The sequence below is a fragment of the Ovis aries genome, chromosome 14, assembly GCF_016772045.2.
Source record: "Ovis aries strain OAR_USU_Benz2616 breed Rambouillet chromosome 14, ARS-UI_Ramb_v3.0, whole genome shotgun sequence".
Classification (NCBI taxonomy): domain Eukaryota; kingdom Metazoa; phylum Chordata; class Mammalia; order Artiodactyla; family Bovidae; genus Ovis; species Ovis aries.
In genome coordinates, this window is record NC_056067.1 from 51,670,326 (window position 1) to 51,696,031 (window position 25,706).

The window sequence follows — 25,706 nt, forward strand, 5'->3', positions numbered from 1 at the left end:
CGACGCGGGGAGGCCCCGGGCCACCGGCGAGAGGGCACCTCTAGAGGATGCGGGGAGTCGGAGGAGGGGATGAGCCCGAGAGCTCGGGGGCCCGGGGGCGGGGGCGAGCAGGGGGCGTGTGCCGGGGGGACCCGCGGCCAGACAGTGCGGGCGCTGGGTGAGGGCAGAAGTGGTGGGCGATGATGCGGAGGGGAGCGCGGGCAGGTGCTGTGAGGGGCAGCGTGTCGTAGGAAAGGCGAGCGTGCTGTTGCAAGGATGCGCCAAGGTGCGGGTGGGTGCGGAGGGGAGGGAGTGGAGTCAGGATGTGTGTGAGGCTGTGAGCGTCCAGGGAGAGGGAGTTTGGTGGGGAAAGTGAGTGGGAGAAGTGTTCCCCGGACAGGTGGAGGTATTCCGTGGGTGAAGGTGAAGCGGGGTGCACATATTCCAGAGGGGAAGTGAACGTATTCTAGAGGGGGAGTGACGGTGAAGGTGTGGGCATGGAGTGGGTTATAGGAAAGGTGACAGTGAGAGGTAGTCTGTGGACAGGTGAGTGTGAGGTTGAGAGTGTCATGTGACAGGCTGTGAGCTGAGCCACTTTGAGAGGGAAGGCAACAGCCTGGTATCTGGGCAGGTCCAGGACCTCCCAGGGCAGGGCTAGGCTGGGCTGGGGTCAGGTCTCACCCTTCCCCCGGTCCTCACCCGGAAACTCCGTGTTTCTGCATCATTCCTGGGGTGGGAGAGGCTCTGGTGGACGCCCAAGCGTCTAGCCTCCCCACCCTGCGTCCCTACTCTTCCGCCCCAGCCTCTCTTTTCGTCCCTGACTGTCTATACGCTCTCCCCACTTCTCTCCCGTCGTTGGTGCTGACTCACTCCTCCAGACTTGGGTCCCTTTTCCCTCCTGGGAGGTGAGTCTCCCCGAGCCCTCTTCTGTGGGACTTTCTAGACCTGGTGCAGGGTTATCACCCTTATAAGCCAGGAAGAGCAAGAAACCATGAAAGGTAGGAGGCTTCAACCTCTTCTACCATCATTTGACAATCAGGGAAACTGGGATATGCCACCTATGAAAATCCTTTATCTTCATCACTACCCAAAACTCCTCCATTCAGGTCCTCCATCGGACTTCAGCTCCTGGTACCCTTTCTGTTCTCAGTTCCCAGCATCCTCTCTGTCCTTGGGACCCAAGCTCTCATCAGTCTCTATGTGCCCAGGACCACAGCTCCAAGCGACTTCTTTCCTTTTCAATTCTCAGTTTACCTTTCTGTAAACTAGAGAAAGGTGTGGGGTTGGATAATCTCCAGTCCTCCCAGAGCTCACAGTCTGTGTGTTGAGATAGGTGGGAGAGAGGTGTCCAACCTGGATTTGGGATACTGGGTTAGGGAGTAGCTAAGGGTTGTCTTTCCTTTCAAGAATCTATAGGTCCCCCACTTATGGCTTTAACCAGTGTTCCCTACTCCAGCTCCAGGGCACCCTGGAGGATGTTGGTTTGGCTCTCATCTATCTTTTTTGGGCCCCACCTTTTCTTCCACATGAGGTTGTCCTGTCCCAGTCCTACTCCAAGTTATTGTATCCATTGGTATTTTCATGCAAGTGATGGAAAATCCAACCCAACTGGCTTAAGAAAAAGAGGATTGTTTCACATATGAAAAAGTCTTGGGTATGACTGACTCCAGCATTATCTGTCCTAAGGATAAATGGTCCCCTTATGTAGTAGGGTGACTGGTCAATACCTCTGGGACCACATATTTGGGGCTTCATATTTGCAGAGGGGTAGAGGGAGAAAAGGGCTTCCTAGGTGGCACTAGTGCCTGCCAGTGCACGAGATGCATGTTTGATCCCTGGGCCAAGAAGATCCCCTGGAGGAGGGCATGGCAACCCACTGCAGTATTTATGCCTGGAGAATCTCATGGACCTCTGAGCCTGGCAGGCTACAGTCCATGGGGTCGCACAGAGTCAGACACAAATGAAACCACTTAGCACACACTCACATAGGTATATACCTGAGCTTCCCGGGTGGCGCTGGTGGTAAATAATCTGCCTGCCAATGCAGGAGATGCAAGCGATGTGGGTTCAATCCCTGGGTTGTGAAGATCCCCTGGAGTAGGAAATGGCAGTATTCTTCAGTATTCTTGCCTGGAGAATCCCGTGGACAGAGGAGCCTGGCAGGCTATGGGTCATAGGGTCGCAAAGAGTTGGACACAACTGAAGCGACTTAGCATAGCACACAGCACAGAGAGAGAAAAAGACAGACAGGCTGGGAAAGCCAGGCTATGGGAGCCTGAGCAGAGATAAGAGACTTGAAGAGGCTCCTTCAGCACAATGAGGAAATTTTTTTTTTTCCTTAGAACCCTCCTTGAAACCTTCCATTGGATCTCCTTGGTCCAGATAATGCCACCTGCCTATCACTGAACCAACATCAATGGCCAGGAGATGAGATGAAACTGATTAAATTAGATGTGAGCCACAGGCTCCCTCTACCCCCAGGTCAGAGGTGAAATTAGATTTCACAAACAGAAGTAGATATTAGGGAGACAGTTGCTGTCCCCATTTTGAGTGGCGGGGTGGGCTATGCACTGTGGGCTTGACCATTCTTGGGTTTTTGAAGTCTTGGGATGGTTCAGAGTTTGTTATTTGTTTTCTCAGCATCGTTCTGCAAGATAATAGAAAATATATTGGTCTCTGCCCCTGGTTCCTGACACAGAGCTCCTGAAACCCTTGTAATTACCTAAGTGATAAGAACACCAGGAACAGCTTTGTTCTAATATTTAGTCTTTGACCCTAGCTCCTAACTCAGGTCTCCGGAAATCCTTGTCACTTCTTGGGTGATAAGAGCGTCTTTAGGTGACTTATGGTGGGCTCCTGGATGAGGTCTGGTCCCCCAAAAGGCCCAACTATGATAACACACTTGAGATTTTCAGCCCCACTCCTCTTTCTCTTGAGAAGGGAGAAGGGCTGAAATTGGAGTGAAGGATCCGTGATGCCTTTGTGATGAAGCCTCTGTAAAAATCCCAATAGTATGGGGTTCAGGGAGCTTGTGGGTTGATGAACACACGCAGGGGCTGGGAGAGTGACATGCCTGAAAAGAGAATGGAAGTTGTGTGCCCCTGGGCACAGACCTTGCCCTGTGTGTCTCTTCCATCTGACTGTTCATCTGTATTCTCTATCATATTCTTTTAAAGTAAAAGGAAGTCACTGTTTCCCTGAATTCTGTGAGCCACTCTAGTGGGTTAATCAGACCTGAAGAGGGGATCATGGGAACCTCTGGTTTGTAGCCGATTGGTCAGAAGCACAATCTGGACTTCTGATTGCCATTGGATGTGGAAAGTAGGGGACTGAGTGCTTACTCTGTGGGATCTGAGGCCATTTCCGGGTAGATAGTGTCAGAATTAAGTCACAGAACAGCCAGCCAGGGTCACAGAAAATTGCCTGGTGTGGGGAAGCACTCCCCACATTTGATGGCCTGAAGTGTTGTGAGTGTGATCCTAGTGTGAGAGTAGAGGAGACTCACAGGAGAAAGACACAGTAGGGAAAAACTGAGTTGTTCCCTCTACAGAAAGAAGACTGGGTGGGCATTTTCCCCCAATACACATTCCCTCCTCCTTTGTTCTTTCCTAAGAGAATCCTGATTTTGTTCAGGCATCAACTTTTCTTTAATAGTCAGCTGATGTGTGGGAAGTCCTAGGAGCAGGGTCTGAATATACTTTGTTAAATATTGTGGTTCCATGCCTCCTTCTAGTGCAAGGGACGAGGCATGAAACAAATCAGGCAAATAAAACGCAGGAAAGGCAAGTCACCCTGGAAGTTTTGGGATAAGCTTTCTTTGTTTTAAAAAAGAAGAGAAGAGATGGCCCTTTGTTATTGCGTCTGAATGTGGGTGTGATGCCTGGAACTGCAGTGGCCTTCTTGAGGCCATGAGGCAGATATACTTGAATGGATCCTTTGGGACATAATGGAAACATTGACTAAGTCAACCCAGGAAACTGCCCTAACTCATGATCTCTTCTGTGAGATCGTCAATTTCCTCTTTGTTTCAACCATTTTGAGTTGGGTATCCTTTTAAATACAGCCCTGACCACCATATTGCCTGCAATTCAGATAGAATACAGGGAGGCATCCCTGCTTACAGGTTAAAACATTTTAAGTGGTAGTTTTCTTTGTCAGTTGCTCCCCCATCCTTGTGATAAGCTCTCTCTCATAGAGGTGGTTTTCTCAGCTTCGCCTGAGTGGGTTGCCTACCAGGAGAATTGCCTGAGTGGCAGATGCTTGTTTACAGTGTGCACAACTGTATCATGGCTCTGATATAAACTTCCCTGGCCATAGCAGAGGAGGTTGTTGGCAGAGTCCTGACCCAAACTGGACTCCACCAGAGAAGAGTGAGAAGAGCCTGTTCATTAAAATATTATAACCGGACACAAGTAGTTCTTGGTACTTGACGTTTCAAGGGCATGTTCGGCTACTGTGTTTGAGGCTGGAGGTAGTCTGAGGAGACAAAAATAAGGTGAAAGCCCAGTCCATGAAGGAAGCCACACACTCAGAGTAAGAGAGAGTGACACAGAGAGGCAGATTTTGCAAAAGGGAGACAACACTGATTTTGCCCAGCTTTTCAGTTCTGTTTCTTGTCCCTGGTGCAGCCCAGAGACCTAGCTCTTGCCTGAATTCTAAACTTCCTATAATGCTGTCATTTTTTGCTTGAGTCAGCTCGAACAGATTTTCTTTCTTGCAACTGAGATCCCTGAACAAAAACTTGGGAGCCGTTAATGATGAGGTCCTGATCACAAGGTCTGGTGTAGAACATTATGAGAAATTTATCTCTAGCCTCATAGCTGCACCATGGGACATGTATTTCCATCCTTTGATCCCCACTGTAGGGCATCAAGGGAGACGCAATCCTACCCTCCAGTCTCTGCCACAGGGTCTCATGGGAAATGCAGTCCTAGCCTCAATTTCAGCTGTAAATCATCGTGTGAAATGTATTCCTAGCCTCCAGTCTCTGCTATGGGGATATCATGATGAATGCAATCCTAGTCTCCAGTTATCACCCAGGGGAGCAACCTGAGGGTCCCTAACCCACACCTCAACTGTCTCAATAAAACAAGTACACTTCGCTTAGACAAAAAGATAAGGAAGTCATCCTCCCCCTCATTTCTAAGAAAAACCTCACTCCAGGCAAACTTGCAAAAAAAAAAAAAAAATACAATTGACTATACCTTCTAGCTGCTTTTTCTTTTCTTTTTTACAAGACAGGAACAAGAGAGCCTTAACCACGTGACACTGGTATAAGCTGATGGGACTTCAAAATTGGGACAAGGGTTGCTCTGCAGCTCATTACCATCTCATTGTAATATTAAGATCTCCGCCCCCGGCGTCATATTGGTACAATCCAATTCCTGTCCAGCCACCAAAGGGTCATTCAAGGGCAGAGAAGAGTTCATTACAGAAATCAGTACCTATTTCCACAAATCAGGGTGACATGAGACCCCCGCCCCCAATAACTCTTTTTCACCCTTTTCTATAAAAAGCTTGTCCCCCACTTGTAATCTGGAAGAAGGTATCTTTAGAGCATGGGAGGTCCAACCAGTCAATCCTAAAGGAAGTCAGTCCTGAATATTCATTGGTAGGACTGATGTTGAAGCTGAAACTCCAACACTTTGGCCACCTGATGTGAAGAACTGACTTATTAGAAAAGACCCTGATACTGGGAAAGATTGAAGGCAGGAGGAGAAGGGGACGACAGAGAATGAGATGGTTGGATGGCATCACTGATTGAATGGACATGAGTTTAAGCAAGCTCTGGGAATTGGTGATAGACAGGGAAGCCTGGCGGGCTGCAGTCCATTGGGTCCCCAAGAGTCGGACATGACTGAGTGACTGAACTGAACTGATCCCTTCTCCATTCCTGGACCATTGAATAAAAATCTGCCTTGCAACAAACTTCTGGACCCACTGGCGCGGAAGGGTGGGGCAGAGAGGGAAGCGAGGGTTGCTTTTCAGTAAGTTTCTGCTGCTGTAGAGAATCACAGCAGAATGGTGAAAGTAGCCTCAATTTTAATTATGAAGCATCTCAGAAAATGTCATCTTAGCCTCATCTCTGCTTAAGGGTATCATGGGAAATAAAGCCTTAGGCCAGGTTTTGTTGTAAGGTACCACCCAAGATGTCCTCTTTCCTTCCCTCCCTTCCTCCTTTGTTCATGTCCTGGGCTCTAATCTAGAAACTGGGAATAAAGTAGTGAGCAAATTAAAGGATTTACTCTTTATGGAGAGTCTTGTGGGGAGAGTTAGCAAAAACCAGACAAACAAGTGATTATTCTAGCCAACCATTGCAGCATAACAAAATACCCCAAAACTCAGCCATGTAAAACCACAGCCTCTTTATGATTCTGTGGGTCAAGAATTTCAGCAAGGCACACTGAGGTCAGTGTGGATTGACTCGTCAATGGACTGGAGCCAACAGCTGGAGATGGATGAGTTGCTTCATCTGGGGCCATATATCGGAAACTTTGGTTCTGTGTGGGTTGAATTGTGTCCCCCCAAAATATGTTGAAATCCTAACTCCCAGGTTCTATGAATGTGACCTTATATGGAAATAGGGGGGCTTCCAGGGGAAATAGGGGGGCTTCCTTTGGACAGCAAGGAGATCAAACCTGTCAATCCTAAAGGAATCAACCCTGACTATTCACTGGAAAGTGAAAGTGAAGTCGCTCAGCTGTGTCCGACTTTTTGCAACCCCATGGACTGTAGCCTACCAGGCTCCTCAGTCCATGGGATTTTCCAGGCAAGAATACTGGAGTGGGTTGCCATTTCCTTCTAGAGGGGATCTTCCCGACCCAGGGATCGAACCCAGGTCTCCTGCATTGTAGGCAGAAGATTTATGGTCTGAGCTACCAGCGAAGCCCCAAAGACTGATGCTAAAGCTGAAGCTCCAACATTTTGGCTGCCTAATACAGCCAAAATTGGAAAAGACCCTGATGCTGGGAAAGATTGAGGGCAGGAGGAGAAGGGAGGGACAGAGGATAAGATGGTTGGATGGCATCATCGACTCAATGGACACGAGTCTGAGCAAACTCCAGAGATAGTGAAGGACAGGGAAGCCTGGTGTGCTGCAGTCCATGGGGTTTCAAAGAGTCAGACACGATTGAGCGACTGAACAATAACAACCCAGAAGCAAGGAAGAGGCCACGAAGGATTCTTCCCCAGAGCTTTAGAAGGAGCACGATTCTGCTGGCACCTTAATTTTTTTGTTTCTAACATCCAGAATGTCTGTTGTTTGAAGCTACCTCGTTGGTAAGTTCCGTCGCTTATCGTGGCAGTCCTGGGAAATGAAATCAGCTGGGCCTCTCAGGTCTCCTGCACTTCGCATCTGCTGGGTTGCCATGTCCAGGGTAGCTCCTTGGTTCTCTTGGCTGGTGCCTGGCGGAGATGGCTGGAACCTCTGGGGCTCTCTCTACATGTGGCATCCACACACGAGTAGCTTGGGTATCCTCAGAGCATGGCAGTCTTGGTGCAGGAGGACTTTGACCTGGCAATCGGCTTCCCATGGTGCCACTTCCACCATATTCTAGGTTTGTAAAATGTATTATTATTTGACCGTGCTGGGTCTTAGTCGTGACATTTGAACTCTTAGTTGCAGCATGTGAGATCTAGTTACCTGAGCTGGGATTGAACCCGGGTCCCCTGCATTGGGAGCGTGTAGTCTTAGCCACCGGATCACCAGGGAAGTCCAAGAGGTGATACTGACCCCATCCTTTTAGGCCACCACAGTGACAGTTGGTGATACAGGATTTGTGTGTGAATGTGCTCAGTCATGTCCAACTCTTTGCAACCCCATGGACTGGAGCCCACCAGGCTTCTCTGCCCATGAGATTTCCCAGGCAAGAATACTGGAGAAGGCTGCCATTTCCTTCTCCAGGGGATCTTCCTGATGCAGGGATCGAACCCTCGTCTCTTGCGTCTCCTGTATTGGCAAGTGGCTTCTTAACTGCTGAGACATCTGGGAAGCCTGGATATATGATTTGAGAAGATCTGAAAAAGAAATCCTTTCTCTGCGAGTGGGCAGGAGGGGACAGGTTGGGAGTTTGGGATTGACATATAACACCACTAGATTTAAAATGGGGCTTCTCTAGTGGCTCAGGTGGTAAAGAATCTGCCTGTGATGCTGGGGACCTGGGTTCGATCCCTTGGTCAGGAAGATCCCCTGGAGAATGGCTCCCCATTCCATTTTCCTTGCTTGGAGAATCCCACGGACAGAGGAAGCTGGTGGGCCACAGTTCATGGGGCCACAAAAGACTCAGACATGACTGAGCAGCTAACACTTTCACTTTCATGTATATGTATAACTGAATTACACTGCTGTACTCCTGAAATTAACACGACATTGTTCATCAAGTATATTCCAATATGAAATAAAAATTGAGAAGAGAAAAGAAACCCTGTCCTCCACCTGCCCCCAGATACCATGGAAAATGTTCTTTTTCTTCATAGCGTTCCAGGGAAACAATTTTGTCTCTGCAGGCTTGCCTCAGCAAACCATGGAAAACATGAATTCTGCCATGTTGTGGTCAAAGAGTACCATTGAAATGGTAGTTCTCACAAAAAATAAATTAAAAAAAGAAACAAAAGAAATGGTAGTTCTGGCTTTTTCTCAGTTGGCCTGAGAGCATCCTAGCAAATATAGCCCAGCCTTTATCTCCTGCCCATAGAGCAGCAGGGGTATGAAGTCCTGTCCTTGGTCCTCATGGCAGGGCTCCCAGGGGTCATCTCCTATTCATCTCCTGTCTCAGAGCCCCCTAGGAAACGCAGACATGTCCCTTTAGAGCAACAAAATAGTCTTGACCTTTGGATGTGGGAGAAGAGACTGGAAGGTTAATGCTTGGGTCAGTGAGTTGGAAAGTTGCATTTGGAGGCCAGAAATAGATGTGGAGGTGGCTTTGGGTGGAAGGCTGCGTGGGACAGCTCCCAAGGCCGGGGTCTCTAATGCCTGGGTCCTACAATATGACCCCCTAATTCCAGGGGCCTGTGAAAAGGTGGCACCCCCGCCTCATTCATCCTCTCTGGAGAAGGGCAGATGCGGCCTTGTTCACTGGTTCAAAAATCTTATTTTTCACACTTTAATACTGAACTTATATTTCAGTATAAAATATTAAATAAAACAAATATTAATTAATAATAACAATAGCCGCAACACTATCAATAATCACATGAGCTCTCTCCTGCTGACCGGCAGCCTTTTGCTAGCTTTTTTCCTCTGGTTCTCACAGCTCTCTCTCTGGGCAGCTGGGAAAACTGAAGCCCAGAGAGGGCAGCCCACTGGCCTGAGGTCACACAGTAAGTTAGTAGGGCTGGGAACTGAGGGAAGGGCAAAGGGGTCCCCTGGATCCAGCCAGTGTGGTGGGAATGTGGGGTTCAAGTGCAGAGGAGAGTGGCTCCCCAAAGTCTGGCAGTCAAGAGCAGGCTGACAAAGAAGCTGAGGTGGGCAGGGCTGGTCTGGGGGGCACCCCCCTTGCGGGGCTGGGCGTCCCTGGCTGGGTGGTTACAGCCATTTCCAGTACAGCAGGAGACGTTGACGTGGGTGAGGTCGAAGGCTTCAGCCACGTGGAGGCTTTGGCACCACGAGGGGGCTGCGCAGCCTCTGATGGTGTAGCTTGGGTTCCTCAGTCCTGAAGAGAGAGAAGGACCACGTGAGACTCCGAGTTCTGGGGACTGGAAACTGGAATTCTCACTGCATGACGCGCCACCTCGTGGTGGGTGCCACCTGGAAAAGCAGCCAGTCTAAGCCGGGTGCAGGGATGCCTGGGCTTTCCCTCAGACCCTTCCAAGGGCTCTGTGAAGTCAAAATTATTCTCATAATAATGCTACAACCTCACTTGCCTTTTTTCTTTTTTTTCTCTCACAAGGGGTTTCCTAGAAACCCAAGGGCATGTGATCTTGCAACAGACTGAATGCAGAGGCAAATATGAGGGTCCAGCTGTCTTCTATTAAGCCAGACATTAAAGAGATTGCAAAGAACAATGTCCATCTTCTCACTCACTTTTTTTTCCTTTTGGAAAATGTCTCCTTTTTTTTTCCCCCCAGAAGAATATGTTCACGTGTCATGAGTTTTCAATTGTTCTTTTAAAATGAATAAGTACATTTTAAAGTCTCTTGGTTTTTATTTCTAATGCAGTAAATAGCTACAGATGTAACTGACATAAACAGTAAGTTTTAAGAGCATCAAGGAATTTTGAGACCCCAAAGTTTGAAAAGCTCTGGAATAGAGGAACGCGGCCCCGGACACCTCAGGATGGAATCTCATGAGGTCCACAGAAGTCCCACCCACCCACGGAAGCTCCACTCCCCCGCAAATAAATCCACTTGTCTGTAGGGCAGATACCCACTTCCTAATGAAGGAGTCCTAAGTCCTTGCTACACTTTGCACCCTCCTGAAGGAAGTCCTACCTTTTCCAACAAGACGACCCACCTCAATTAAGTCCAGTTTCATAGGAGGTTACCTCTTGCAGAACCCCCCCGCACACAACTCCCCACCCCCCTCAAGCATCCAAGTATCCTCACCTTTAGCGCCTGTCGCTTCCAGACATTGATTCATAGGGCCACGGCAGTCAATGAGGAAAGTTTCTTCAGAGGAACACCTGTGGGCGCTGTTCCCCTCACAGCTGTAACACTGCAAGCCGTTGGGTGGCAGGTTTTGAATCTCCAGGACTTGGGAGAAGATCAGTGACAGAGAAACCAAGGAAATTAGCGCGAAGGGTTTCCCACCGTTAGGTCTCCAGGACTCCCCTCTCTCAGCCAGAGATGTCATGGCGCCCCCTTGTGGTCAGACCTTGGAACAGCACCCTCTTTGGGCGGGGGTGAGGGTTGCGGGGGTGGTTCTTTGAGGCTTGTGACAGAAATCTCCCCACGAACCCTCACCTGCCTAGACTCTGGATAAGGCGAAACAGTCCCTGCCTTCAGAGAACTTACGATTTAGAGCTACACTGTCCCTGGACTTCCCTAGTGGTCCAGTGGTTAAGAATCCACCTGCCAATGCAGAGTACCTGGGTTCGATCCCTGGTCCAGGAAGATCCCACATGCGGCGGAGCAACTAAGCGTGGGGGCCGCAGCTTTGGAGTCTGGGCTCTAGAGCTGGAGAACCACTGACTACTGAACCCCGCGTGCCCTAGGGCCCATGCCCCGCAACAGAAGCCACTGCAATGTGAAGCCCACATACTGCAACTAGAAAGTAGCCCTCTCTCTGCAGCTAGAGAGAGCCCATGGGTAGCAACAAAGATCCAGTGCGGCCATAAAAAGAAACAACAAATAAATAATAGAGCTACACTGTCCCATATGATAGGCACTAGCCACCTGTGGTTGTTTCCACTGACACTAAACTGAATATGGAATGAAATCCAAAATTCAGTTCAACTGCTCAAGAGCCATATGTAGTAGAGGCTACTCTATTGGGCAATACTGATACAGAAATTTCCATCACCATCGAAAGTCCTGTTGGCCAATAATTGTTTGCAGAGACAGAGTAACACAAAGGATCTAGATTATACTTGGAAGAGCAGAGTTAGGGACATCTTTCCTGAGGATGATGCTTTAAAGCTGAGACCTGATGAAGGAGAAATAGCCAGCCAGGTAAACTCCTAGGGGAGATGCGTTCCTGGTGGAGGGTACTGTATGTGCAGAGGCAATGAGGCAGACACATGCTGGGTTACAGACAGCATAATAGAAGCTTCGTACAGCATTTTAAAAGCAAGTGGAAGGCATTGAAATGTTTGAGGAGGAGGGACATGCTTTGATTTACATTAAAAAAAAATCACTCTTGCTGCTGTGTTGAATGTAGGCTGTAGGGTAGCAGGAGGGGCAGCAAGGTCATCGCAACAATCTAGGTGAGAGGCCATGATGGCTGGGACCAGCGTGGTGAGCAGCGGAAGGTTTCAAGAAGATGTAGAAGCATAAAGCACAGGTCTTGGTGAGGCTTTGATGGTCTCCTTGAATTCCCACAAAATCTTTCTTGAGAAAGGGCTTAATAGGTCCATTTTTTTTTCCAGAGGAGAAAGCAGAGTGGAGGGGTTTGCCTGTGAGCAACCAGCCTGAATGCACCTCTCTGCCCCCAGTCCTAGGTCTTGTGCCAGGTCCCTTGCCCCCTCACCTGGGCCCGCATTGCATTTGGTGGTGTTGCAGCACCGCAGGAAGTGGAAGGTGTGGTTGTTGTGGAATCCGGTGGGGCCTGGGCAGCCAGGAAGGATGCCGCAGCCTTTCATGTGGCGCTCATCCTCTGGATTCTCTGTGGGGACAGAGGATGTCAGACTGTTGCTGAGGAGCTGGGACTGAATTGGTCACCTGTCCATCTTCTGCTTCATCCTTCACTATAGGACTCTCACTGTATGAGGGGCAGCCATACATCCAACCAAGAGACACAGAGTCCAGCCTCCATGGGTATAGTCAGGGCTCCTCAAGTGGCACTAGTGGTAAAGAACCCGCCTGGCAATGCAAGGGACATAAGAGATGCGGGTTCGATCCCTGGGTTGGGAAAGTCCCCTGAAGGAGGGCACAGCAACCCACTCCAGTATTCATGCCTAGAGACTCCCAAGGACAGAGGAGCCTGGCAGTCAGTCCTGGCCTACAGTCCGTAGGGTAGCCAAGAGTTAGACATGACTGAAGTGACTTAGCATGCACACATGGGCATAGTCATGCGGCTAAGTTCTTGTCAATATGATCTAAGTAAAAAGGCTCATGGGACTTGCAGAAAGGAGAAGCTTTACAAAAGCAGGGCCACCCCCCTTTTGCCCCTTCTTTGGGGCATGAGGTCTGGTGCTCAGGCAACCATCTTGGACCATGAGGCAGTCTTGCAAATGGAAGCAACATGTAAGAAACGAGAAGGCCTCTGGTGACTGTAGAACTGTCTCAGTGGCCCTAGACTTCCCATCACGGGGCTTCCTGTGTGAGTACTAACTTTATACCCTGCTTACCTCCCTGCTATTTAGGGGGTTGTTGTTAAGTGCAGCCTCTGGGAGGAACAAAGCTGGGAAGGGGAGTTGCTGGCATGTTGGGGCTCACCTTTCAGGCTCCGGTGGGTTATCACATCCACGCACTGATCTCTAGATTTGAGGCATTGCATGCTCTGGTCCCAGCCCCTCTCACAGGTGAGGTCTGTCGAGGCACAGGAAGCACATTCAAGGTAGCGGTTTCTGGAAAAAGTAGCATCTGGACCTGTTTGGGGAGGAGCAGGAGGGTGAGACCCCAGGGGAGGAGTCCTAGAGACCTATCTTGCTAGAGGACTCACCTGCACATCAGTTCTTCCTTATCCCACTCTTCAACCAGTCAACAAGTTCTGCCCATCCTATCTCCTAAATCTTCTTAGGATCCATCCCTTCCTTTCCAGCTCCATGACCAGGTCAGACCTCCTTCAATACCAGCTTGCTCCCTGACCTCCTGGTTTCCATTCTTGCCCTTTCCACTCCAGTGCCTCCCACATGGCCCTAGAAGGATGCTTCTAATACTCAAATCGAACCCAGTCTCTCCTCTGCTCAACTCTTGCATGGGTCTCCAGTGCCCTCAGAATAAAATCCAAGAAACTCAGGGTGGCATTCAAGGCCCATCAAAGACTGGCTCCTGGCCACCCTTCCTGCCTCCTTTCTCTCCCCCATCTGCTCAGACCCTATAGCAGCTTCCCTCAGACCCTAAGTGTTAGTGCTGACTCCCACCCAGCCTTTGCTTCTGCACAACACTTTACCCTGCTCCCTAATTTCCCTATCTCCTACTCATTCTTCAGGAGTCGTCTTCCCTAATTTTTGCCTCCTCCAAGAAGCCCTCCTTGACCTCCCAGGCTGGATTAGGTGCCCCTCTGGGCTCTCCAATCCCAGCTCTGTCTATTTTGGATCATCTCTGTTTGTACTAAGTTCCAGGTAGAGCCTGGGCTATCTTGTGTGCCAACATGACCCAGCACAGGGCCAGGGCCAGATAAAATATTCAATAAATATTAATTAATTATTATTATCATTTTTTGGCTGTGCTATCAGCGTATGAGATCTTAGTTCCCCGAACAAAGATGAAACCCACCCTCTGAGCACTACAAGCACAGAGTCTTAACCACTGAACCGTCAAGGAGGTCCTGCAGCAATAGGACTTCCCACTCACGTCATACGCCAAAGTCTCACTTGACTAATCTGTGATCACTTTGCCTCTCACATGGACCTTCCCGTCCAGGCCAAGTGGATGAATTAGTTTTTCCTGGAAACACCAGAGTCATTCCTCTGCCCAGACCTTGGCTCACACCATCCCCAAGCCTGGCATGCCCTCTCCTTCCTGACCCCAGATATCCAAGTTTGAGTTTGAGCCAAGTCTTAGAGAAATTAGAGGGCTCTCTCAGCCAAGACACTTAACCGGCAGGCCAGCAGCTGTAATTAGGTGAAGCGCTTACCTTCAAAGCCAAATCTTCCCCACCCCCTCCCCAAAGAAAAATAACTTAAAAGGCCAACAACCCACGTCTTCTCCAACGGCCCACGTCTTCTCATATGAACCACCATGAAAATGAAAATACAAATTGCCATCATTGCCAACATAGCTGTCTCACGTCACCCATGGGTCTCCTTCGTGAGCTCTCCTTCTTATGTCGCTCTTCTAAATGTGGATGATACCCAGGCTCTGTCTGAGGTCCTTTTTTCATGTCTCATGGTATATACTCTCTCCCATTGGATGTTATCATTGACATTGCTTCATCTCCACCCATCTGCGGAGAAATCACGAATCTCTCTCCAGGCAAGACTTTCCTCTGCACTCCACACCTGTACGCCCACGGGCCTCCTGGTGGTCCCCTGGCTATCTGTCAAACACCTGAATGTCTGCCTGGCCCCAACACGACTCTCCATCTTCTCCAAACTGCTGCTTCTCCTGAATTCCTTGTCTCTGAGGTGGCCCCGTCTGGTCTCCCAGGGTAGACACTTGGCAGACTCCTTGCTCTTCCATATCTAGGCATCAATCTAAATACCCCAACTTCCCCATCTTCTGTAATCCTTTCGCCATATTGCTTCTGATCTCCATTAAGCATATTCTATTGAGTTATTAATGTTAGACCCTATTCTCTGTTTCCTGTTGGACTCATTTTAAAATGGATTCCAGATTTCTGCTAAAAATTATCCTTTCCTCTATTTTCTTGAAGATATTGATCATAGCTATTTTAGACCTCCCCTGTCTAATAACTCCAATATCGGATTCACGACAAGTCTGTTTCTGTTGTGGGATTTTTCTCTTGGTTTCCCCAGTCGATTTGTCCTGTTTATTTTCTTCAGGATACCTTGTATGTTTTGATTCGATGCCAGACATAGATAACAAGTTGTAAAGCTTTAAATGATTTTATCTTCTGCCAAAGAGAGATTAGGTTTTCTTCCCGTAGGAACTGGATATAGGCATTTTTGTGCGGTGCTTAGGTCATTCAGTCATGTCTGACTCTTTGCGAATCCCATGTACCACAGCCCACCAGGCTCCTCTGTCCACAGGGATTCTTCAGGCTGGAGGGCCATGTCCTCTTCCAGGGGGTCTTCCCAACCCAGGGATCAAATCCAGGTCTCCTGCATTGCAGGCAGATTCTTTACTGACCGGGGCTGGTCAATTTCTGGTTTTGCCCTTATTCTTGGGGTGTGGTCTCAGAGGAAAGCCTGAGACTTCTCTTTCCAGTTTGGCAGCTTCAGTCTCCCAGCATCACATGCTCACTGGAATTCCTGCTCAGTTCTGTAGTTTCCCAGATACTATTTTCTGTAGAGTTTCTTGGAGCCTAACGCTATGCACATACGGCTCGCCAATGACTTGAAGGAAATGTGCAGATCTGGGGACTCCCTTTCCTGTGGTTCCATGCATTCCACGATTTTACTTCTCGTTTTCCAGACACTCTGGCAGCCCCAGGTTTCAACCTCTGCCTTCTCAGTCTAGCGACAATCTCTTTCTATCTGCGTTCCCCTTCCCTTCCAGAGCAGTGAATTGGCAGGTGCACTCAAGGTAAAAGCCAGCTTGTCTCTGGAATTCAACTTCTGTGCTTCCCTTATTTCAAGGATTGGAGCACCTCTACTTCCTCTCTCCATTTGCTGCTCTTGAGTGACTTCAATGATTGGTTATAATTTATCCAGCTTCTGTAACTATCATTGGTGGTAGATAGTCGGGGTTGGGGGGCGGGGGAGTTGGTCTGAAACAAGTAACTCCACATGACCAGAACTGAATACCTGCCCTCACCATCTAACCCATCATTAAGTTATGCTTATCTGCCTGCTAAATAGCTCTTAAATCCATCCACTTTTCTCCATCTGCTGATCAGACAGACACTGTCTTCTTCTTTTTTCATTTTTAGCCACGCCACGTGGCATGTGGAATCTTAGTTCCCTGACCAAGGACTGAGCCCATATCCCCTGCAGTGGAAGCATGAGGTCTTAACCACTGGATTGCCAAGGAAGCTGTACGCTCCCTTCTTTATCTGGACAACCTCACACACCTCCAGGTTGGTCTCCCCTAATCTCAGGGACGGGGGAGCCTGGTGGGCTGCCGTCTATGGGGTTGCACAGAGTCGGACACGACTGAAGCGACTTAGCAGCAGCAGCAATCTACCTTCCCTCTCTCATTTCTTCCTTCCAATCTGTTTTCCACTCTGAGGTCAGAATGCATGCCTGCTAAGTCGCTTCAGTCTTGCCCGACCCTCTGCGACCTAATGGACTGTAGCCCGCCAGGCTCCTCTGTCCGTGGGATTCTCCAAACAAGAATATTGGAGTGGGCTGCCACGTTCTCCTTCAAGGGATCTTCCCAACCCAGGGATTGAACCCACATCTCTTACATGTCCTGCACTGGCAGCTGGGCTCTTTACCAATAGTGCCACCTGGGAAGCCGGAGGTCAGAATAACTTGTGCATAAACACAGATCTGATGGTGACCCTGCAGACTTTCAGGACCTCCCAGTGCTCCTCAGATGAAGTCCCTATTCCCCACTACAGTCTAGAAGGCCTTGTATAACGTGACCTTGCCAATTTCAGCAGTTCCTCTTGCCCCATCTTGTCCTTCCTCCAGCCATGCTAGTTTCACTGTCTTCCTGTTGCTTTTGTATCTGTTGCTCCTTCTGTCTGGAAAAACCCTTTCCACTGTCTTTTTAACAGCCTGACTCCTTCTCCCTCAAGACCCAGCTTAGCTGTCGCTTCCTAGAGGAAACCTCCTCTGGCCTGAGTCATTTATCTCCTCTAGGGTCCTACAGCCCCTCCTCATAGTTATCCCCGCTCTAATCACTCCCTGGTCTCTGTTTGCCCCATCTCAGCCCTGATGATTCTGGACTGTGCTTCCCTATTGCAGCTCTGACCTCTCTGGTCTCTTTCCTCTGTTGGGGTCCTGACACCTTTCTCTGTGCTTCCCTGATCCCAGCTCTGACTGGGGGCAGGGCAGTCACTGTTTGGTGACGGTCTATCCTGCCCCCTCCCCGCCTCCCACCCCTGCCATATATACACACATTACCGGACTATGAGCCCCAGAGGGGCAGGGCTCAAGGCTGCCTTGGCTGTTGCTATGTCCCCAGCATCACAGAAGAACAGTTGTGTCTGATTCTTTGTGACCCCATGGACTGTAACCCACCAGGCTCCTGTGTCCATGGGATTCTTCAGGCAAGAAAAATGGGTTGCCATTTCCTCCTCTGGGGAATCGTCCCGGTCCAGGGATTGAACCCACGTCTGTTACATCTCCTGACTGACAGGTGGGTTCTTTACCACTATCTCCACCTGGGAAGCCCATTAAAATCCCTATGTCCCCAAGATCCCCTAAAGAGGAAACACCAGGCCCAGTAGGAGGCCTTGAGGGAAATAGGTCCCGACTGGTCAATGTCCTCTGCACTGACCAGTGCTGTTAACTATTTTGGTTGTTATCGCTGATTACAAGTGTTCCTGAGACTCAACTGTTACTGCTTTCCTTTGGCACATCTAACAGAAAGAGGAAGCCAACATCCTCTCTCTTGTCACTTCCTTGAAAATAAACATCTGATTCAATTCCCACCAAGGGATGAAAGTTTGAGGTCAGGATCAGTGAAAAGTTAGCAGAATCAGGGCAGATGCAAAACAAGGGCAAAACCGAGTGCAGACGCAGGCGCTCTGTTGACTGGTATCACTGTGACTGGACTGGTCTTAACACATTTCCTTTCTCCCCAGGGCCAGAAAGAGGAATCTCTGCTTGACCCTGCACCATGGGCTCCTCCTTCCTATTCTTCCTCTCCTGTGAGAATTCGGAGGAATTTGAGCCTTTCTAAGTCTTTTTCTTACACTGACGGACCAGCGCCTAAAGTCATGAAACTCTACAAAAAGCCTTGCAGAAGTTTCTTCACATTCCTTTTTCATCGCCCAACTCAAGAATTGAGTCTAGGGAACTTTACCAGCCCATGGCAGCCTGTCTGGCTCCCTCCTCTTTTGACTTCCTTTAAGGACTTTGAGTCACTGGCATCACTGGTCTTTGTATCTTGGTCCCTTGCTAAGATACGAAGCATCTGTTGCCTGAACCATCTCCTCTCCCATGAGAAAAATGAGATGGCAAAATGTCAGTGAGATAACTCACCCACCACTCAAGTGGGTGTATGTATACACAGCTTCTTAAAGGCCGGTGATGTATCTTATAAATGACAACCACACACACAGAGACACACAAGCAGTGCGGGATGGGATAGGATGAGATGAGTTTGTAGTTGGGAGTGGGGCCAGTGACAGTTTGAGATGAGCTGAGATTGATTGGGGGATGGGATTAGAGATGTGTTCAGGAGGAGGATGGGTTTGAGTTGGAGAGTGTTGGGGATAAAATGAAGTTGGGGAAGGGATTGGGGTTGGGGATGGAAATGGAGCCAGGTTGGAGATTTGTTTAAGATAAGGAAAGGTTTTAGCTGGGGGATCAGTCCTGGGGTAAGGCATGGAGCTGGGGTTGGGGTGGCCCCAGATTGGGGATAAGACCAGGGTGATGTTAAGACTGGGATGGGGATGTTTTCGGGTTGGGGGTGGCAAAGGCTGCCCTACTTACCAGGGTTGGGCTTGTTGCACAAGTCTGACCCGCACACGGCCTCTGAAAGGGTGATGATCTGATTTCCAGCCCGATAGCTCATGGACCTGTTGGTCTTGTCCGGATGGGTACAGCCTTTTCTCATCACATTCATCTTGTTGCTGCCTATGAGGAATGTCTCTTTGTCACCCCCAGAAACTCCCCTGGACCCAACCACCCTCTGACACTCCTGGTTATAAAGTCACCTGCTCCCAGGACCGACCCCTGCCAGGCCTCTTCTCTTAATTGAGTCCAACTCTGTCTTTTCTAGACTTACCCATCCTCCCCATCAACCTCTATACCAGAAGCCTACTCTCTCTTAATGACAACACTGTACCATTCTGGATCCATCAACTCCTCCCTCCCAGCTTGGAGATCTTAACAGAGAGAGGCCTCTAGTAGGAATCTTAAAAGGAAAATGCTTTGAGCTTACCAAAAAGTACAAGAGAATGATATAATAAATACTGTGCACTAGCCACAAAACTTTATAAAATATTAGTATTTTGTTATATTTGTTTCAGATTTTTTTTTAAAAAAAAGAGAAACCGAGTTTAAAAGATAGTTAAAGCCTCCTGCTTACTGCCCTCCTCCAAATCCCATTTCTCTTATTCCCTGTCTGAAGGCAACCACTGATATAAGTAATTCTCACCGCTGTGTATGCAGAATATATGTTATTGCTTATTTTTACTGTTAAATACTACTTCTAGTAAAGTGTCCAACTCTGCAACATGCCTTTTTTTTCCTCTTTCAATCTTACATTTTTGAGATGTATCCAGGTTAATACTTACAGCCGTGTGTGTGTGTGTGTGTGTGTGTATTAGTCGCTCAGTTGTGCCCCACTCTGTGACCCCCATGGACTGTAGCTCACCAGGCTCCTCTGTCCATGGAATTCTCTGGGCAAGAATACTGGAGTGGGTTGCCATTCCCTTCTCCAGGGGATCTTCCCAACCCAGGGATTGAACCTGGGTCTTCCACATGTCAGGCAGATTCCTTATCATCTGAGCCACCAGGGAAGTCCCCGACAGCCCCCGTTCCTTCATTTCAGCTGCTATGGGGTATAATGTGTGATTATACTTACAGGTTTCTCCTCTGCTGACCCTAAGTTCAGTCTCCAGTTTTCTGGGTCACAAATATGAGGACTAGGAACATCCTTTTACATGTGTCTCAAGGCAAGTGTGGCTAAGGTTCTTTGGGGTCTCTACATTCCTTGAAGTTTAACTGCTGCTGGTAGGTTATGTTAATCTTTATTTGTATCAGATATTGCCACGTGGCTCTGTTCCGTGGATGAACAAATTTACCTCCCTAACAGCAGAACCCGCAGTTCCACAACCTCATCCATCTCAGTACCGTCAGATTCTTAAACGCTTGTCCATCTGGTGGGCGTGTTACGGGTCTCAGTAACACCTTTTTTTTTTTTTTTTTTTTCTTGCGTATTTCCCTGATAACTCGTGAGATAAGGTTTCTCGGTCCCTCGCTTTCCCTTCCCCAGCTCACCTTCCCACACACTTAGGACCGTGGTCCTGCAGAGGTTCTGACCAGAAGCACACTCTTCAACACTGCAGCTCGTTGCGTTCTTACACTGGACGCATCGCAGGCCCCAAGAGGCTGGGGGCAGAGGGAGGGGACGAAAGAAGAGGTGTTATTGCTCTGAGCCAGGATCCTTGCCCGCTCCAAATTCGGAGTCCCCTACCGAGTTATTACTCATTCTCCCGCGGTCCAGAAAACTTTCTGAGTTATTCATTACCTAACCAACTCTCAACTCCTACCCCCCCACCCCCACCCCGCCCTCACAGTTCCAACTCAACTTCCTTTCATTTTTCGACCCGTTTTCCATTTTCCAAAGAAAGGAGGTAAGAGGTCCCGTCGGCTAGGGTATAGTGAAAGGGGAGGAGCCTCGGTACAAGCCCTGCTTTCCTAGCCTCTGGCTCTGCCCAACTCAGCCTGACTCTCTTTAGACCTTGCGTACAATGAGGCGCTGTCCTCCCCATCTTATGAGCGTGTGTGCGGCGGGGCGGGGGTCGGAGGGGAGGGATCTGATAGACAGCAGGGGGCTGTGGGAGCCACTGCGACTCAGAATCCCACCTACAAAGGCGGGCTATGTGACCTCGGACCAGTTAGTTAACCTCTCTTTGCCTGTTTCTCCGTAAAAAGGGGTTAAAATAGTTCTGCCCACCCAGTCGGAAGTTGCAAGGAAGAACCTTAGAAGAGAGTCTGGCATAAAGAGCGCATTCACCAGATGATGGCTGTCGTGAAGCTCCTTTGCTCAATAAAGATTTCCTGAGCGGCTACCGTGTGCCCGGTTCTGTACCGCGAGGGGCGGGGCGCCGAGAACAGGAGAATTAATTGATTGTGGGGTGGGGGCTGGGGATTGAGCCCTCCTTCTCCAAGTCATCAGATTCTGAGCTCTCTTCCCCTCTCCCTTTCCCGCCGTCAGACCCCAGGCCCCAGCTTAGAGGTCCGGGCACCTTGCCCCTACCTGGAATGTAGGTGTGAACCAACAGCAGTAGCAGCAGCGGTTTTTGGTCCATGTCCGACGGTGGCTCCTGCTCGCGATCTCCCTGCACCTCTCAGTCTGGCCCCTGGAAGGAGACAGTTTTGTGGCCCTGGGGGCTCCTCCCAGAAGTTTGCGAAAGAGCGAGTCAGCCCCAGATGCGTCCCTCCCCTCCCCACCCCTCCCGGACCTTCCTCAAAAACTTCCTTTACCAGGGTGTGGCTAGCTGAGGGTACGGGGGCTGACCCTGCTCTGACTCACGTTGGCGGTAGTCACAGCTATCCCCGGATTGCCTGGGTGTGAATTCCACTTTTCTCTCAATGCCACATCACCTAGAGGAAGGGACGTCACTTTTTAAATGAGAACTTATCCCTTCGGGAATTTTGTGACTATTAGATATTACAGGGCTTTCCTTCGTCTTGTTAGGAAGGATCGTGGTTATATGGGAAAGTGTCTTTCTCATGTAGAGCTGCCGGCTGAAATATTTGGGGGTGAAATAATACAGTGTCTCCAATTTACTTTAAAACATTTCAGCCAAGAAGCAGATATTGCTGTTATGACAATGGCTTTGTGGTTATGCAGAAAACTTGTTCTTGTATTCTACAGATGCTGAAATATTTAGAGGCTGAATGTCATTGTTGCATTTGCCTTAAAATACTTTAGGAAAAAAAAAAAAGGCAAAATATCATTGTTTAGTTGCTGAGTCGTGTCTGACTTGTTGCAATCCCACAGACTGTAGCCCACCAGGCTCCTCTATCCATGGGATTTCCCAGGCAAGAATACTGGAGTGGGGTGCCATTTCCTCCTCCGGAGGATCTTCCCAACCCAGGGATTGAACCCGAATCTCTGCACTGGAAGACAGATTCTTTACCACTGAGTCACAGTTATTTCTTCATTTTAATGTTTATTTGGCTGCACTGGGTCTTAGTTCTGGCATGCAGGATCTCCAGTCTTCTCTGAGACCAGACTGTGGGGATTCCAGTTTCAGCTAGTCATTAGCTGTGTGCCCTTGTGTATATCACTAAACCTCTGAGATTTTGAGTTGTAGCACGTGGGATCTAATTCCCTGACCAAGGATTGAACCCAGGCTCCCTGAATTTGGGAGCCCGGAGTTTTAGCCACTGGAACACCAGGGAAGTCCCCATAATAAGCTTTTAAAAGAGAAAAATAAAATACAAAACATGAAATAGCCTCTCCCTCCCAGTCAGAGCAATTTAATGCGGTAGGATTAAATGCCTGAAATGGTCACTGGCCCACATGGAGTGCCTCAACAACCTCTGTCAACATTTACCAAGGACCTGCTGTCTGCCAGGCACTGGTCCAGAAGCTGTGGACCCAGCAGAAGTGTCCCTGCCCTTGTGACAGCAGGGAGTAACTATGTATTACCTGGTCTATCGCTGTCAGACTGTGATAAGTAAAATGCAGAAAAACAAATCGGGCTGAAGGAGGTGCCAGGGTACAAGTGAGGTGAGGTTGGTTTTAGGCCAGGTAATCCTGGAGGGCTTTCCTGAGAAGGTGACATTTGAACAGAGGCTGAATGTAGTGAGAATAGACGTTCAGACAGATGGTCCAGGAAGAGTTCCAGGGAAAGGAAACAGTTAGTACAAAGGCCCTGGGGTGGGAGCGGACCTGATGAGACCTAGGAACAGCAGAGAGGCCAGTGTAACTGGAACAGAATCAAGAGGGACACAGCAGTAGGCCATAAGTAAGCAGTAGCTACCTCTACCACTGCAGTAATGATTAAACTATTGTTATTCTTACTAATGTATCAAAGCCTTAAGGTAATCATTTTAATATAAGAAAAGGACTTCCCTTGTGGTCCAGTGGTTAAGAATCTGATTGCTAATGGAGGGAACATGACTTCATTCCCTGGTCCAGGAAGATTCCACATGCTTTGGGGCAACTAAGCCCAAGCCCTGCAGCTACTGAGCTCGAGGGCCACAACTAGACAGTAGCCCTGGATCTCTGCAACTGGAGAAAGCCCACGTGCAGCTGCGAACACCAAGTTCAGACAAAAATAAATGAATGAATTAATAAAAGAGATAAGGTAAGAAAAATCTCAAAAAAATTCTCTTTTCTAAGAGGCAATATATCTAGTGATTCAGAGTGTCGGGGCTGAGATCAGGCTGCGGGGGGGTCCAGTTTCAGCTACTCACTAGCTGTGTGGCTGTGGGCAGGTTACTTCACCTCTCTGGGCCTCAAGTCCCCTATCTGGAAAGGGAAGCTAATTGCCTCCCTCCCACAGCTGGTGAGCTAGAGACAGAAAAGTGCACATTCTTGCACAGTGCCTGGCGCTGTGCTAGTGCTCAATAATAATAATAATAGCAAGTGCTCGATAATAATAATAATAGCAAGTGCTCGATAATAATAATAATAGCAAGTGCTCGATAATAATAATAATAGCAAGTGCTCAATAAGAAAGTCACTGCCATTGTTACCCCTGTTGGATCCAGATTCTAGACTCTGGTCCTGCGTTTCCTCTCTGTGGGTAGGATAGGGCAGGAAGCAGAACTATCATGTTGACTCACGAGGACAGCAGTTGTCGTGCTGACGACAGCAGGATAGTACAGCTCAACCGATATCCTCATCACCAAGTATCAGTCTCCTCATGTGGAAAATTCAGCCCCTCTTGGGGTTGGCTTGAAGACTGAATGAGATACTGATGCAGATGAGGTGGGGAGATAGAAAGTCGGGGTGTTGGCCCAGGCGGCCTTGAGACCCAGTTCAGCCCCTTGCTCCTGGGGGACCCTGGGCAGGTGGCTTGACTCCATGGATCCTTGCTTTTCCCAGCTGTGAAATGGGTCTGGGGCGGGTGGAAGCATCTCTCGGTGAAGAGTAGCTTCAGGTTTGTTAGTTCACGGAGCGGTGTGGTCTGGCGCTGCCACTTCCTGGCCGGATGACCTCATCACTATGGACTACGAGTTCCTCTTTCATTTGAAGACAGAGAAATAACTCGGAGCCCTCCCATCCTCCCACCCCAGACTGCTCTAGTTTTCTGAAATCTGTCCATCTGTCTCTCCCTTTCTGTGTCTTTGTCTTTTTTTTTTTGTTTGGCTGTGAAGCATATGGTACCACAGTTCCTGGACCTCACCCCTACATTGGAAGCACAGTCTTACCCACTGGATGGCCAGGGGCAAGTCCCTCTTTGTCTTTTTCAATATGTCCGTTTTGCTCCTTTCTTTCTTTTAAATATTTATTTATTTGGCTACACCAGGTCTTAGTTGCAGCAGGAGAACTCTTAATTGTAGCATGTGGGATCCAGTTCCCGATCAGGGACTGAACCCGGGCCCCCTGTGTTAGGAGCATGGAGTCTTAGCCACTGGATCATCAGGGAAGTCCCACTCCTTTTCTCTGTCTCTCCCTGTCTCTCCAACTCTGTCATCCACTTCTGTGTCTCTGGCTCTTTCTCCCTCGCTGTCTCTGTCTCTGACTTGTTCTAGGTGACACACACTGTGAGGTCCAGTGACGTGTTATGGGAGGAGAAGGGCAGGAGGCTGGAACCTGGACAGTTCCAGGAAAAAAAAAAGCAGGAATGCCAGCTCCTTCCTCTTCTGACTCACGTGGGCCTCACCCAGCTCCTACCTGCCTGTGGGGTCCTGGGTGAGGTCCAGAGGGTTTCGGGGGTTCCCCAGGGCTGGGGAGAGGAAAATCTCCTGCAGAAATATAGAGGGAGAGGGATCGAGAGATAGAGGCAGACAGAAAAGGAGAGACAGTGAGAGCGCCAGGGGCCAAACACAGCCAGACTCAGGGGAAATCGGAGAGGGATGCAGAGACTCGACAAACACTTTAAAATACGGCTTCTCTGGTGGCTCAGTGGTAAAGAATCCTCCTGCCAATGCAGGAGATGTCGGTTCAGTCCCTGGGTCAGGAAGATCCCCTGGAGAAGGAAATAGCAACCCACTCCAGTATTCTCGCCTGAGAAATTCCATGGACAGAGGTGCCTGGCGGGCTATACAGTCCATGGGCTCTCAAAGGAGTCAGACACGACTTAGTGACTAAACAACAACAATATTTAAAATAGATAACCAGCAAGGACTTACTGATGGCACAGGGAACTCTGTTCAGTACTCTGTAATAATCTGAATGGGGAAAGAAACTGAAAAAGAATAGATGTATGTATCAGTTCAGTTCAGTTCAGTTCAGTCTCTCAGTCATGTCCGACTCTTTGAGACACCATGGACTGCAGCACACCAGACCTCCCTGTCCATCACCAACTCCCGGAGTTTACT

At 49.0% G+C, this 25,706-nt stretch overlaps 1 protein-coding gene across 2 annotated transcripts; it reads right to left on the reverse strand.

Annotated features, from left to right (window-relative positions):
- Window positions 1-9,066: 9,066 nt before the first annotated feature.
- PLAUR (plasminogen activator, urokinase receptor) lies at window positions 9,067-21,555 on the reverse strand. Of its 2 annotated transcripts, NM_001163606.1 has the most exon segments (8): window positions 9,181-9,466; window positions 9,468-9,629; window positions 10,522-10,668; window positions 12,104-12,238; window positions 13,012-13,164; window positions 18,969-19,112; window positions 20,481-20,591; window positions 21,463-21,555. In NM_001163606.1, coding segments are annotated over 8 exon segments (957 nt in total). In that variant the 5' UTR covers window positions 21,515-21,555; the 3' UTR covers window positions 9,181-9,413.
- Between the last annotated feature and the right edge of the window lie 4,151 nt (window positions 21,556-25,706).

What these genes read in the sequence shown, in the direction of transcription:
- PLAUR (XM_042230702.1), bottom strand. Translation starts at nt 21,514, where the DNA reads ATGGACCAAAAACCGCTGCTGCTACTGCTGTTGGTTCACACCTACATT. An exon ending in GGTTCACACCTACATTCCAG is followed by an intron (nt 20,592 to 21,462) that starts GTAGGGGCAAGG and finishes CTCTGCCCCCAG; the next exon opens with CCTCTTGGGGCCTGCGATGC. An exon ending in CAAATGCAATGCGGGCCCAG is followed by an intron (nt 10,669 to 12,103) that starts GTGAGGGGGCAA and finishes TCTTCTCCCAAG; the next exon opens with TCCTGGAGATTCAAAACCTG.